The sequence below is a fragment of the Numenius arquata genome, chromosome 8, assembly GCF_964106895.1.
Source record: "Numenius arquata chromosome 8, bNumArq3.hap1.1, whole genome shotgun sequence".
Taxonomy (NCBI): domain Eukaryota; kingdom Metazoa; phylum Chordata; class Aves; order Charadriiformes; family Scolopacidae; genus Numenius; species Numenius arquata.
In genome coordinates this window covers 30,103,063-30,117,780 of record NC_133583.1, presented here as the reverse complement: position 1 = coordinate 30,117,780, position 14,718 = coordinate 30,103,063, and the positions used below count along the sequence as shown (strand labels likewise).

The 14,718-nt window shown below is 40.6% G+C and overlaps 1 protein-coding gene across 4 annotated transcripts in view; it reads left to right on the top strand.

Annotated features, from left to right (window-relative positions):
• Positions 1-2,172: 2,172 nt before the first annotated feature.
• The window catches only part of SMG7 (SMG7 nonsense mediated mRNA decay factor), a 33,481-nt gene continuing 20,935 nt past the window's right edge, over positions 2,173-14,718 (top strand). For 2 of the 4 annotated variants that reach the window (XM_074152701.1, XM_074152700.1), the window contains exons 1-8: positions 5,021-5,045; positions 6,347-6,464; positions 7,261-7,393; positions 9,760-9,931; positions 10,493-10,564; positions 11,285-11,435; positions 11,784-11,919; positions 13,969-14,131. In XM_074152701.1, coding sequence (XP_074008802.1) covers positions 5,039-5,045; positions 6,347-6,464; positions 7,261-7,393; positions 9,760-9,931; positions 10,493-10,564; positions 11,285-11,435; positions 11,784-11,919; positions 13,969-14,131 — 952 coding nt within the window. In that variant the 5' untranslated portion in view covers positions 5,021-5,038. Of the gene's footprint in view, positions 2,199-5,013; positions 5,046-6,346; positions 6,465-7,260; positions 7,394-9,759; positions 9,932-10,492; positions 10,565-11,284; positions 11,436-11,783; positions 11,920-13,968; positions 14,132-14,718 lie in introns of those variants that run through there. The other 2 variants (XM_074152699.1, XM_074152698.1) reach the window with 2 other exon arrangements.

The window sequence follows — 14,718 nt, the reverse complement described above, 5'->3', positions numbered from 1 at the left end:
TATGTGCTCTGTATCTTCTTATTCCCTTTCAGGAGAAGGAAAGCTTGCTGGCAGTGCCCTTAATGAGCCTTCGGATCGCTCCCCTCCAGCTAAGGCTTGCTAGGCTGCAGGCACTTTTCATTGTGGTACTATTTCTGCACGTACCTCCAGGGAAGAGAAGTGCAGGAATATAAATTCCTGCTTGGAGTCAAACTACCCTGACCATTTAACGTGGCTTTTAGTTTGTATTCACAGAACAAGTGATTGGATTCTGTTTGCTTTTGTAAGCCCAGCTGCCTGGGCTCATTACCCATTTTAGTACTGTAAATCCGCAATTCCTTATTGGGGAGTTTGTGTTACTGAGATTTAATAAGGGAACTGATACAGCTGCTGGTGCTTCAGGGCTGCCAGGGGAAAACCGGGTGGAGTTCCCCTTTAGACATGGTGGAAAGCAGAATGTTGTGTTCAGTCGTTGTTGTTTTTTTAAGGTAGGGGGTTTTCCATGTTTTTTTTTTTTTGTAGGACTTGTCATGCCGTAGCAGATCATGCCTGGCTCATCTTCGCTGTGTAAATGAGAGGAGTGTGGTGTAAGAGAAGCTTAACTTTGACCTGTTGGACTTCCAGAAATAACAGGTGTTAGCTGGTTTGCTGCTTTGAAAGCTTGGGCTTAATTTTATTTGCTTTTCTGTGATTGATAATGAAGCTTTTAGCAAAACTGTCCTTCTGTAGAACTTATATTACCCTCTTACAGATGCAGCATGATGTATGCAGAACTGAAAATTTATTATTGTGTGTGCCTTGAGTTATAACAAAACTGAAGAATATATATTGAAACAGAGATTGAGCTGTTTTGGGGCAACAGTAAAATAAATGCACTTGTTTAGTGATACGGGAATGGAGTTTGAAGTCAGGTGGCAGTAAGAGGATTAGAAAACTTAATTTATGAAGGTCAACGTTTTAGCTTACAAGAGAGAACTGGTGGTTCAGAGTGTGCATGTAAGTCTTTGGTTTTCCAAGTGGCTGTTGTACAGAGGCAGTTGTCAGTAACTCCACAGGGCGGTGGGGTGTGCTGTGGGGAAGACTCGGTTTGCAGTAGAGGGATTTTAGGTTGGCATTTCAGAAAAAAACTTTAGGACTACCACTGAACAATAGAGTAGTCAACCAGGCAGGTTGTATGATCTTTTCTGGTAAGATTTTAAGACCAAATTAAGCAAACTTGTCCTAGTGTAAAAGTGTAAGTGGGACTACGTGATCTTTCAATGTACCTTTCAGCCTCTCAATGTGATGGTTTAAACACTTGAAAATGTGTATGGGAGAGACATCACTGTATTTGTGGGGTTTCCTTTCTGTAGTGTTACCAGCTAAAGGGGAACAACTTGTTCTCTTTTTCTGCTTAATTGATCTAATTGACTTAATTGATTAAGAATGATAAACACTTGAAAATGGAAAAACAGAATGTGTGTGTCTTGTCTTCCTTTGCTAAATCCAGTGGCTCATTCCGGGCTAAATGTAGCCTCTGAGTTCCCCTGAGTTACAGCAAAACAGGACTTTGTATACTACCAGATTCTTAAGAAAAGTTTTCTTTGCCATTTGGGGAAACTTCAATTTTAATATATGTTATGCCTTCAGAACTTCAAAAGAAAGTTCTGACTACTGTGCTTTAAAGTTTTGAAGCTTTTCGAGTATTTTAATAAAATGAAAAATCCTTTAGCTGTCAAGCAGTTTTACTGAATTGAGTGGAAGGCTTTTGTATTCAAGTTTGACTAATGCATGGGGCTGAACTTTGATTAGGAAATTATAAAGAGTGGCTATTATGATATACCAAGATGATATATCATCTGATGGAGATGCTCGAAATACAATTTTTTGAACTATGGTTTGTGCTTATTTGGCTTTGGACCAATGAACTTGGGGAAGCTTGACTTGAAGACTGAACTGCTGAGTCCAACTGGGCAAGGAGGTACTTGAGAATATTCTTGAAATGATAAAATGTGTAAGCGAGTCGTACCAAGTTTGCTGGCAGGCATCATGTATTTGCACCAGAATGAGTCATTCAAATGCAAATTCAACATGAGACAGTGCAAGAAAATATATGGATGCTGTAAAAGATGCTTGACAATATAAGGAGCCATTTGCACTCTCAGAAATTCTTGCTGTTATCAGTGAAGTCTGATTTGTGCCCACTAGGAGTCTGAGGAACAGCCACGCTCTTCAGTAAAGTCTGTTAAAGGAACAGGCAATGCATCTTTTTCTCTTGAGATGCCACTGATACAGAACAAGTTTGGTACCCAGGCTGCCCTCTCTTATCCTGGCTTAGCCACAGTGGATGCAACTGTTTTAAATAAAAGTTGGGTTTGGATGGAAATGAGATAGTGACCATGCTAATGTTAGGCCTACTTTACTAATTCTCTTGGCCTCTAGGAACTATTGAAATAAGTTCTATATGTTTTTATTAAAAATTATAGTGATAATCCCTTTAGTGTAGCTTGTTGCAAGGTTATAAAATATAAAAGGCAGTTTGCTTTATGGCTAGTGAAGAGACTGGTGCTGAAGGGTCTCATTCTGTAAGCCTATGAGTATTGTCTTCCAAAATGGGTGTTCTAATAAGAAAAAAAAAAAAAAGAAGTTTTTGATAAAAATTCAGGTCCAGTGTTATTGTTAGGGCTCTGCATCTGTCAGCAGTTGCACTGATGTAAGGGTCAAGGCTCTCTTCATCTAAATTCTCCAGGCAACAGCTAGTCAAAACTATGAAAAGAAAGCCATTACAGTGGTGCTATTTGTATTTCCCCCTTTAAAGATTAGTAGTTAACATAGAGGAAGTCAGTTCTGCACAAGTAATTTTCAGAGGAGCAGTTCTTGTCTTTTAAAGGGGAGAAACTTTTTGCCTGGAGGAGAATTTTGGGCTCTTGTTTGCCGGAGCGGTACCACGTGTCCCACTCGGGCTGAGCCTCTCAGTAGGTTTCATGGCTTTGGCAACACAGATCAGGCACTCAGCTTAAAGAACAAGTTTGCACAACTGGCAGGTGTTTAAAGTACAAGCTGGCTGCTCAAAAAAGAGTCTTCAACACCTGAGCAAGTCAGCTTTTCCTTCTGAGCAGTGGCATTTCTAGCTGCCAAGTCATAGCATCGCAGAATTGACTCGGCTTTGTGCTTGACTAGACTTGCAGGTCAGCATCGCAGAGGCTCCCGAGGCACAGCACGCAGTGGAGATTGCTGTCCTTCGTCAGCTCTTCTTAGCTGTGTGGGGGAAAAGATCTGCTCTTTCCCATCCTGCTCGCTGCAGGGACGGGGAGGGCATCGCTGAGGTGCCTTTCGTTACCTCCATGTCGACAAGGCAGAAATGTTTCTTGGGCTTTCAGCTTTCTCATGACACAATATCTAAAATTTTCCTTGCTTGTCTGTCAGTAATAATAGGGTATCTCTTCCAGCGTTCCCTGTTGTTAGGAGCTGAAAAAATGTTTTCATGCCTTCTTGAAAGAAATAAACTAAAAGAAGTTATCTTAAATAGATTAGATTTGTGAAGCAGGTGAGAAACATACAGATGTACTTCTGGCAGCAGTTAAGATATTCTTAACTTAATTAAAGCCCTTGGAGCATCCCGTTGCTTCTTAGATGGTACGCTGTGGTGACTATGGTGAGTTGCTATAGATAATTCTTGCATTTAATAAACAGAAATTTTTGTGAAGGGACTTACAAATACGCACCTTTCTAGTGAAGCATTAGCACTATTGTGATATCTTTTTAATCCTGATGTGGATCTCAAAACCTTGCCTGTAATTTGTGGCCAGCAGGGAGAACCCGGAACAACACAAAAACTATTTTTACGGTCACCACAACTTCACATCAGTAAAAGAGAATATATGCTTGTTTCTGAAGCCTCTTTGGGAATTAGGTGGTGCTTTCTCCTGGCCCTCCCTTCTTTCTCAAGCTGACATCTGACTTTCATGTTAGTCGCAGTGTGACTTCCATCCAGTTTTTTTGCTGAGGGAGGCAAGTGGAAGTGGGTATTTCATATGCGAGGAGAATTCCATGTCTGGTATGGAAAGCTTACGCTCTTTGCAAATATATGTAAACATTTGAGTGTAGCAAAAGCAAAGGGACATGTTCCACCAGAACCCAGCCAAACCAGGCAGTCTTGTGTCCCTTCTGCCTCTGCTTGCCCTGTGTTAATTCCGTGTCAGTCACACAGGCCAGCAGCACTGCCCCGTGAAGTTTTGTGTACTGCTGACACAGTGCTTAACCATAGGATCTCAGTTGCCTGTTCCATCCGGCCATTCATGACTGTTCATAAATATTTATTTATTTATTGAGTACTGTGTCCCGGTGTTCCTCTATTTGAGAAACAATTTGCCAGCCTCCACCAGCAGTGGGGATTTGCAGAGGATATTCAGCGAAGGAGTGGTTTACCTGTAGTTGCCATTCATTCTGCATGTTCTGTATGTGTGGTTTTTTTCTTGAAAACTTGATCAAACCATCACTTCAGGGAGGTAGTTCAAGGAAGAGAGGTAATTCCAGAAGCCGTAGTCTTTTTATTGCCTCTCCTGAAGGGAAGCTAGTGCCGCATGGAGGGGCAGGAGGGCTGTAGCAATGTGCTGACAGGCACTGATGGGATCTTGCTTTGCTCTGATTGTGTTGGCTACTGCATTTCACGTGTGACAACACATGTGAATGATTTAAAGTTAATATCAAATTCCCAGTTACAGGTAAGCAGGTATCACTAATGTTCACAGGACACTGCTGCCAGGTAAAGCTTAAAAATGTAGTGTAAGCATTTTTTAGTTTGTATTTTTTCTGAAAGAGACTTAAGCAGGGAAAAGTAAACAGTTGACTTATGGTATGAATTAGAAGAAATCATACTGTTAAACAGTAGCTCAAATCTGTACTGCGTGGGGTAAATTATAGCAGTGTAGGTTGTAGGTAGCCTCTACAGAGCTGACCCTGCTTTCTCACTGTTGCATGAGTGTTCTTTAGCATAATTAAATTATTTTGATCAGTCTGTTTTCTAATTTATATTGTTCTATTGCTTTCTTACAGGCAGGCAGAAGTCCTGAAGGCTGACATGACAGGTAATTGCCTTGATTATACAGTTGATCTAGCTGCTAATACTTTATTCCTGATTTTGTTTTCCTTTTGTGTTCTTTATGCTTCTCATTCCTAAGAATTCTCTGGAAAGCGTGTGACATTACGTTAAGGGTTTGTCCCCTATATATAAATAAATAGCATTTTAGCATCTGTGCCCCTCTCTCCTGTATCTAAAAATACATGTATTTTTAAAGTTGACTTTGGGTGTTTTAAAGCATTTGGAGATGGAGGTCATGCCCCTAGTCCTCTCCCATTGTGTTCTCCTTTTGGGAATAAGAAAGAGACTCCTGTCCAAAATGCCACAGGAACTGCTGTATTTGGGATAAGCAAGGATCTGGATGGTTTTGAGAAACCTGGATGATGGAAATGTTAGTCTGAACGCTGCATGTGTTATGAAATTGCAGTCTATACATGCTATAAAATGCTACAAGCTATGTATTAATGTGAATGGTTTATATTAATGCATCAGCCACGCAGTACAAGCAGCTTGCATAATGGACCTGTGCTCAGCCTTACCACCTTGGTGTAGTACACATAGCAGGTTGGTGTAGTCCCTGTAGGAACATTAGAACTGCCTGGATCCTTCTGATCCAGCAGGGGTTGGCTACACCATCAGCAGAATGGTTTCCCTCGGGGTAAGGCCCATGCCTTGTGCTCCCACAGCCACAGCTCAGGTGATTTTCCAAGGCATGGGATATCAGACTCTCTAACTTGAGGAAGCAGGGAGCAGTGTTTGCATTCGCCCTCAGTGATGGAAAGCAGATGGCTAGCAAAGAGTTAGAAAATGGCAAGCATGCAGTAATACTTGCCCACAATGTTCCCCTAAAAACCAACAGTGTTGGCTCAGGGGACTGTCCTATTTAGCATCCCCTGATTGATTTCTTTTCTGCTAATTTTTTCAAGCTACTCGGTAATTTTTTCTAAATTCATCCAGTGGCAAGAAGTTCTGTGGCTTAATGACTTACGGAGAATCACCTCCTCATGTCTGTTTTTTTTGTTGTTTTTTTTTTTAACTTGCCAGCTGCTGACTTGGCTCATGTCTAGTTCTGGTATTGTAGGAGACTGATCAGTTAATCAGTGATCAGTTAATCCTCAGTCCCCCTGTAGTTCTTGTATTTCAGTGTTCTGATGAATCTGTGATAAAAACGGGTGTTTGGCATTGGATATCTTACACCGGGCTGTATTCTTTCCTTTGGTGGATGAGTCAAAAATCGGTTGGAGTAACTCCATAAGTTTGAGTGTTACAAAAACTGTTGTGTCTTTGTTTTTTCTTTTTGTTGCTCAGATTCGAAGCTGGGTCCAGCAGAAGTCTGGACATCCAGACAGGCTCTACAGGACTTATATCAGAAAATGCTAGTGACCGATTTGGAATATGCTTTAGATAAAAAAGTGGAGCAGGATCTGTAAGTACCTCAGTAAATTTGTAGGTATATATGTAGTCTGGGCTGACAAGTAGGAAACCCTGAGACTTCCAGAAAAGCAGTTGGATCGTATGAACGGTTCTTGCATTTTCTTTAAAATGAAAGCTGTGCTGTGGGTGAAACATGAGAATGCACTGCAGAGTCGATGAAGAACGTTCCATAGGTTAGTATTTTACCTCTGGCAATTAGCAGCAACCGTGTCATGCAGGAGTGGGTTTTGGTGAGCCAGATAGAAGGGAGAGAGTCTTCTGTGCTGTCATGGAAGCTCTGAAGTTTAGAGTTTCCAGAAAGAAGGAAATTTGCCTGATGTAATCACCTGGAGCTTTGAGCAAGGTCTAACCAGAGTTGAGTAGCTGCCAAAGACCCTCACTTTAAGCATGTGGTTCTTCTGGCACTCTGAGAGAAGCAAGATGAGTAGGCTGGCTGAGTTGTTCTGTCCATGCCTCCAGATGCTGAACGATTTTTAACTGAAATTTCTATACCCCATGTCCTGCTTTCAGAAAAGAGCACTATGCTGCCTAAAACAAAACAATTACAAGCAAATATTAATGCTGTTACAGTGTTGGCTATACAGTATCAGGATTGGTTTCTGTAGTTAGGAGAGGTGGGGGAAGGTAACTCTTCTGTATTTAATGTTATTTGTAATCTGAATGTTGCCTGAATTTGTATAGACAAATTAATTTTCACGTCTGACGCTATGTAATTAAACAGTTCTTTCCTGTTGCTTGTGCTATCTGCATTGGAAAAAAAAAAAGGAAAACACTTATTTTGTTTTCAGTTGGAATCATGCCTTTAAAAATCAGATCACGACGCTACAGGGTCAGGCGAAAAACAGAGCAAATCCAAATCGGAGTGAAGTTCAGGCGAACCTTTCTCTGTTCTTAGAGGCAGCTAGTGGCTTCTACACACAGGTGAGTTGCAAAAAATACATTGGCAGTGGTATATTTGCATAGTCTGGAAGCAAGCGCTCTTGAGCCTTTTGCTGCTTGTGTGCGGGTCCTTTACAAAGCTTTGGCTGCCGGATCTCCTGTGCTGCTCCAGCAACTGCTCATGAGACATGAGCTCTGATATCACAGCAGCACGAAGAACTAGTATTAATCTCTTTGAGGAAAGGTAGGAGGATCGGTTTTAGGCGGGTAAAATATATTCTTTTCCCTTAGTGTAGTGTTCCCTATTGTTGTTCTGGATCAAGCAGTGTACCAGTGCTCCCAGTAGAACATGTCTACAAAGCTGGTGATGTGCTTTCTCTTGATCGTGCACAGCCTTGAGTTGATCTGAAACTTCTGTGAATCTGGCAGTTGTGCATTTAAGTTGGGTGGTTGTCTCCAAGAGTGTTATGTAGTATTTACAATATATAATGTCTTGCTGTTTTTTTAATCAAGGCTTCCAGGCTTACAAGTACATCTTCAGTCTTAACTGTTGACAAAAATATTGAATTATTTAGAATTGCTAACTTCAGTTATGGGAGCTTTTCTCTTAAGCATCTTTCATGACATTTTCAGTTAAATGCAAAAGGGGTGCGATTCCTGTTCATACTTTTATTTCTTACTGCCATTTTTTTCCCCATACGCTCTTTCCAATGTTAGATTTCAGCTTGTAGATTATGAATAGTAAGAGCTGCTGTATGATAATGGCCTTAATTAAGTTAACTTGCCTTTATTTTCTTTTTCACCTCATTTGGTGTGTGCTGCAGCACACAATTTCAAGTAGTGGTCTGACAAAACTTTCTACCAGCTAGTTTGCACTGGCTTCAAGTTACAACACACACAGTAGGGCATTCTTACTGTATCGCTTCCTAGTTTGATTCTGAATATCTGCAAGGCAACCCCAGTTTTTTTTCCAGAATCTGTGATTTTATTTTTTTTCCCTTGCGCTTTTTTTTCTGCAGGGAAGCAGACAGTTTGACGGGCTGTGGTGTGGTTGCCACAGGTTTTCTACAACCTATACAGTTTGTCTTGCAAAAGCCTTGTTCTTTCCTGTGGTGTATCAGGGAATTTTGATGCTCTTGTGTATGACATCACAGACTGGGTCGTCTTTCTCTGTTTGGTGTGGTGTTAATTGTCCCATTTTTCAATCTAAAGATTTTGCTCAGGCAAGATACCTGCTCTTCAACTGCGAGGCCTGTGTAAATGACATCTTTGAAAGAGAGCATGAATTCTCCTAATTCAGCATGTTGGAAGATGTCAAGTTTCTCACTTTTGTCCAGCTTTCATCAGTGAGATTCCTCGTTTGGGGATTTTTACCTACTGTATAAAAGACAGAGCAAAAGGGGAGGGAGGTCTAACACAAACCTTTTTCTGCAGCAAGCAAAAGCATCACATCGCGTGTTTAGCTGTTGACAAAATGCATATCTTTGTGAGCCCTGAGCTTTCTATATGCTTTTATCTGGAAGTGGAACCCTGCTGCAGGCCTGCTTTATTTGGAGACTGAGTATGTTCCCAGCTGGGAGAAAGTCTGTCAATCCTTACTTGCATTTTTAACCCTGTAACACAGTAGAATAAACACTTTTCATCGCTACTTGGTGACTGTTACTTCCCAGAGTATTTCCTGGACTCCATTAGGAAAAACTTCAAAAGCGCTGATTCGAATGGCAAAGTTCAGGTTTTCCTTGGATCAGCTTCTGAGATATCCGATCAAGCAGCTGATGCCTTGTTCTTTGAAAGAGTCTGACTGTTAGCTAACTATTTACTGACAGCTCAGCCGCTGAACTGTTAGCCACTATTGCCTTGTGTTGCCTACAAACTTGGTTTTTTCCAGGCTTATATCTAAAGTTTAAGTCAGGGTAGTACTGTTTCTGACATTGGAACAAGCTGCTGCTTCAGAGGAATGGCATTCCTTTCTCTTGTTTTTGGAGAACAGTGTCACTTCATCTAGGTATAAAAAGACTGTGTTCCTTTTAAGAGAGTGGCCTGTATAAAAAAAAAAAAAAAAAAGGGGGGGGGGGAAGCCAACAAGATTTTTAGACCTCTGATAATCAATATCCACTGATGATATTTGGTAATTTAAGTATCATGGGAATTGAGTTGGTTACTGGTCTGGGATGCACAGCTCTTTCTTACAGAAGGTTCTGGGCAGAATAATGCAGCATGGAGCTCAGTGACTTTGGTATGGAGAATGTAATTTAAAGTCTCACTTTCAGTAACCTAGGCTTATTTCACTTCAAATACCTTTAGCTAATCCATGCCTCTTGAGTCATGCTCTGTTACTTTTGTCTGTTGTTTCAATACTTTCCTGATTATTATTTCTATCTGCTACTAAACTAGACCTGTTTTTCTAGTTATTACAGGAATTGTGCACAGTTTTTAATGTAGACTTGCCATGTCGTGTAAAGTCTTCCCAGCTGGGAATCATTAGCAATAAACAGACGCACACCAGCGCCATAGTGAAGCCGCAGTCTAGCTCCTGCTCTTACATCTGCCAGCACTGCCTTGTCCACCTTGGAGATATAGGTGAGTTCCTGAAGGAAAAAGAGGTGGGACGTTTGAGTCCTACCAGTGGTCAGCCTTCATGAAGAGGGATCAGTACATACCCTGGGCAACTACTAGACCAAGAGTGCTCCAAATTAGTAGCTAGTAGCTAATTGTATGTTTGGTGGTTGCTGCAGGGGGAAAGTTCTGGAAAGCAATGTTGTTAGACTTTTATAGTGTGTGTTACATGTTAACACACGGAGACAGTTAATCGCTAGCTTTCTAGTGATTTGCTAGAATCTGTCTTCTAGAATACTAATCATGTTATAGCTGCTAGGCATAGTGAAATATTGAAACTGGTAACTGTTACCAAAGCTTGTTGCAGCAGGCTAACACACTTCTCCATTTCAGGATGTTACTTTTAAACCTTACATACAAAGACAACAGTTAGAAATCCAGCCTTTCATAAACAAGGTTTCTAAAATTATTTCCAAAATAATAGTAAAATGTTCTTCAGGTAAACTGCATTGTATTTAAGTAAATGCAGGAGAGTTGGTTGGTGGTTTTTTTGGTCTCAACTTGGGTTTTTTGTTGTTTTCTTAGCTCGCTATAGGAATCAGACCAGCCAGGCAGAGTCTTACTACAGACATGCAGCTCAGCTTGTCCCTTCTAATGGTGAGTCTGGGATACCTTTTAGCTTCATAATTCCAAAATAAGATTTGGGGTATTGCTTTTCTTGTGTGGCAGTTGGAAACTTGGGATTTTATATAAACCTTCCTCCCCCAAATACCCCAAACAATCATGCAACAAAGCCTGATGCATCGGTAAATCATTTAGATAGTAGCTGTTTGCCTGATCTGTGTCACCTGTCTCCCTTTTGTGAAGATTTAAAAAAAAGAAGTTAATGCACGGCTTCACTCCAAGGCTTCTCTACTACTACTACATTATACTGTGCTACATTCTTATGTTATAAAGTACAGTTAATGAAAACTTGCCTACCAGTGGCATATTTTCTATTATTGCTTGTTCACATGCCAGTTTGTAAAGTTCAGTAGCAAAAATTGGACTTTTCAAGTTGCTCGTGCAAGTTAAGAGCTTCTTTAGTTCAGGTATATAGCTTTTTACACCATATTTGTTGTCCAGTTTTAAAGCATGTGTTTAAAAAAAGAAAACAACCCACAACTCAAACCCCACCACCACCAAAAATGTATTCCAAGTTTGGAAACTTTTTCATCTGAGTGGTACTGATATGAGGCTGGAGTAAACGGGTCAGCAGATGAATCTGAACTTTGCATGCTGAAGATTTTAGGACTTTGCTCTCCTTTTTAAATGCTGAAATCCAGCACACGTCAGTCTATGACAACTTGTTGGACAACTTGTCTTTTTCTCCCTTAGGTCAGCCTTATAATCAGTTGGCTATTCTAGCTTCCTCCAAAGGAGACCACTTGACCACAATTTTTTACTACTGCAGAAGCATTGCTGTGAAGTTTCCTTTCCCAGCTGCCTCCACGAACTTACAAAAAGCACTTTCTAAAGCACTGGAAAGGTAAGACAAAGCATAATGTGTTTCTGCTCAGATAAGATGGAGGAGACTTCTCCCAAATGTTACCTCCCTTGCCAAAAGCTACTCATATTTGATAGTAGAAACAGAAGTTTCTCAACCTCGGTCTAGTCAGAACGTCCTTACATATATATGGACAAAGAATAGTTTGTGTCTTGGATGCTCCTGAGTGTGAATAGTGACTGCAGGAAATAAGCACATTGTGCCAACATGAAAAGTAGCTTTGCTTGGACATTCCTCCTTCCTTGAACTTCACAAAAAAAGTATGTGATGTTACATGCAGCTGTGTCTAATTCCAAAGTCTGAAGTCTGGTATTTCTGTTCTGGATGTAGTCGTGATGAGGTGAAGACTCGATGGAGCGTGTCTGACTTCATCAAGGCATTTATTAAATTCCATGGCCACGTGTACCTGAGTAAGAGCTTGGAGAAGCTGAGCCCTCTTCGAGAAAAGTTGGAAGAACAGTTCAAGGTTAGTTCTAACAACATATTAATTAGTGTATTGAGGAGAGTATTTTTAGCAGCTGAGTTCTGAAATTACAGTCTAATAATAACTTTTTCACATGTTAAAATATAAGAAGCTCAAGTAGCCAGTTATGGAAGGTTTGCATCGCAGCTAACACTGCATAGCTCTGTTGATTTCTGCAAGTAATAACGATTTTTCCCATTTGACATGTGGTGTGGTACTGGTGGAAATACAGCAGAAATCAATGACCACAGTTGATTCTCTGCTCTTTAACCTGGATGATTCTTGGATACCTGTGGAAAGCACTTGATTCATCCGGGAAGTCTTGGCTCAGCTGCCTGAGGAATTTTGAGAGCTTTGTTTTTTGGATGGTGTTCATTCGCTCCCACTAGTTATTAAGGCTGCTTTTAATCTTCCTCAGACAACTTGCCGCTCCTGTCAGTGGTTTGCCTTTAAAAACAGTGTTCCAGAACAACCTTAATTTGTGTGTAGACTAGAACTGTTCAGAAGGTTTTTCCTCCATTAATTATGTAGCCAGCTCATTAAGTTAGACAATATACCAAAGACTGTAACAAAGAGAATTTTGTAAGGTATTTATACAGGGTGGTAAAATTTCAAAGAGGACATTGTATTAACTGTTAGGTGCCTTTTGGAAACTGCTCTGCTTCAGCATCATTTGTGGAAAATGTAGTATGGGTACGTTCAACAGAGCAGTTGATACTTTTTCTAAATTAAGAAAGGGAAGGTGGTCGCAGCGATATAAAGAGCTACAAATGTTCTTTACAGTGTCTTTTTGCATTTTTGTATTGGACTGTTACAACTAGGTCCAAACTGTCTTTAATATAAATTAAGAAAACGCAAAACTTGTTGTGAATTGTATTAGCTTTGAATGCGAGCTGCTTAAACGCCGTTTCAAAATGAAATAATTATATCTCTTTTTGTGTTTGATGTTGGCTGTTGAACAAGTACTGCTCTTTCCACAGTGCTTATAATCAATAATTATGAGCATTGCTCAGGCATGTGTAAGTCTTATTTTTCTGAACTGATCCAGGGTCTTAAGAGAGCTAATTGAGCCCTGCTTTGTTGCTTAGATTACTCTTTTGTTTATATGATGTGACATATGGCATAATTTGCTAGAGAGCAACTCTTGTGACTTAAATGGGTTGAGTGTGGCTGTGAAATTGGCTGTGTGGTGCGTAATCACTTCAACTGTGGCTGATTCTACATGTGAGTGAGGAGAGGAGTCGGAGGGTTCAGGCGGGCCAGTGATTCTGCTGTTGACAGCTCTGCCAGTTGGAATTGCCGGCTCTAGAGTGCTTCATGCCCTTAGCTAAAAATCAAGGTTGAACATGGAGATCAAACCTTTTCCTGATGCTTACGCTGGTTAATCCATTTGCATCCCTGACTGTTGTGTGTGAAGATAAGTTTGTTCTGGTTTAGGATATCTCCTTTTTTTCACAGTGCTGCAAAAAAAGCATTAAAGTTTCTTTTCCCCTTTTGAGAAAGGTGTCTTTTACAGCATAGTTACTGAACTGCATTTGTAAATAGCTCGTGCTATTTTAGTCCACCATGGCATTCCATGACCCATGAAGTCAGATGTGGAATTAGTCTTTAATACATAACCACACAGTAGTTAAATTTTCCTGGGGTATTTTTTTTTTAAATGTCACCTTCTCCGTGCTCTTTCTTCAAAAGACTGAAAAATACCGTGGATGTACGTCTCTGTAATTGTTGCAGTTGCACCGCAATGCTGTCATTGCATATTAAAGTCACACTTGCTCTCAGAAAGAAACGTATCCAAGGAAGCGTTGATTTGTTGTGTGTATGAGTCGGTGTATGAGCAAAAACCTTGGGTTTAACAGCGAGCATCTCCCCGTATCCTCCTGGGAAGCCCAGTGCTGTGCTAATAGGGATGACCTGAAAACAAAATCTAGAATGAATGTTGCCTTAAGGGCAGAATCATTAGTCAAGCAGTGAAGTAGCAAGTACTAATCCTTTCAAGTGTGTGCTTTCTGGTATAAAAATATATACATTGTACACGTGTCTTTGTTGCAGAGGTTGTTATTCCAAAAGGCCTTCAATTCTCAACAGTTAGTACATATTACTGTTATCAATCTGTTTCAACTACATCACCTGCGAGACTTCAGCAATGAAACGGAGCAGCACAGCTACAGCCAGGATGAGCAGCTCTGCTGGACACAGTTACTGGCCCTCTTCAGTGAGTATGAAAAAAATTGTTTTTTTAATTTCTCTTTCATTTTTATATGGAATCCATTAGTAATTTGCTCTCAGCATCTAGCTTAATGGTTGAGTGAGATAAGTGATGAGAAAAGCGATATTCTGGGGGAAAGTTAGGAGATGGTTGTGCAGGATTGTTTGTCTAGTAGTGCTGACTAACGCTGGATTTATGTGCCCTGGACTTTGAAGCCTTGCAGAACTCTGCATCTGGCCATGATCAGCTTAGCCTTGTTTGTAAACACCTAAATATCTGAATAACTGACTTTCTCCAGATTCCAGCCTGGAGTTGCTTCTGCAAGCAGATGGTCCCACTGGTGTGGTTACTGTTTCTCAGCTGGGTGCCTGACTGCGGAGCTAGCTGCAGTGCATTTCTGTGCCTGCTGACCTGGGAGGGGGAAAATGCGGATAGATAGTTGGGTTGATCACTTCTTAAAAATAAATGAAATAATATTTTTGTAATGAGCTTGGGTCACTGGATTTTGTTAGCTTACCAAAATGATGTCATTCCATTTAAAAAAAGGGGGGTGGGGGGGAACCCACCAAGATTTTGCTTCATGGTAGAAAAAT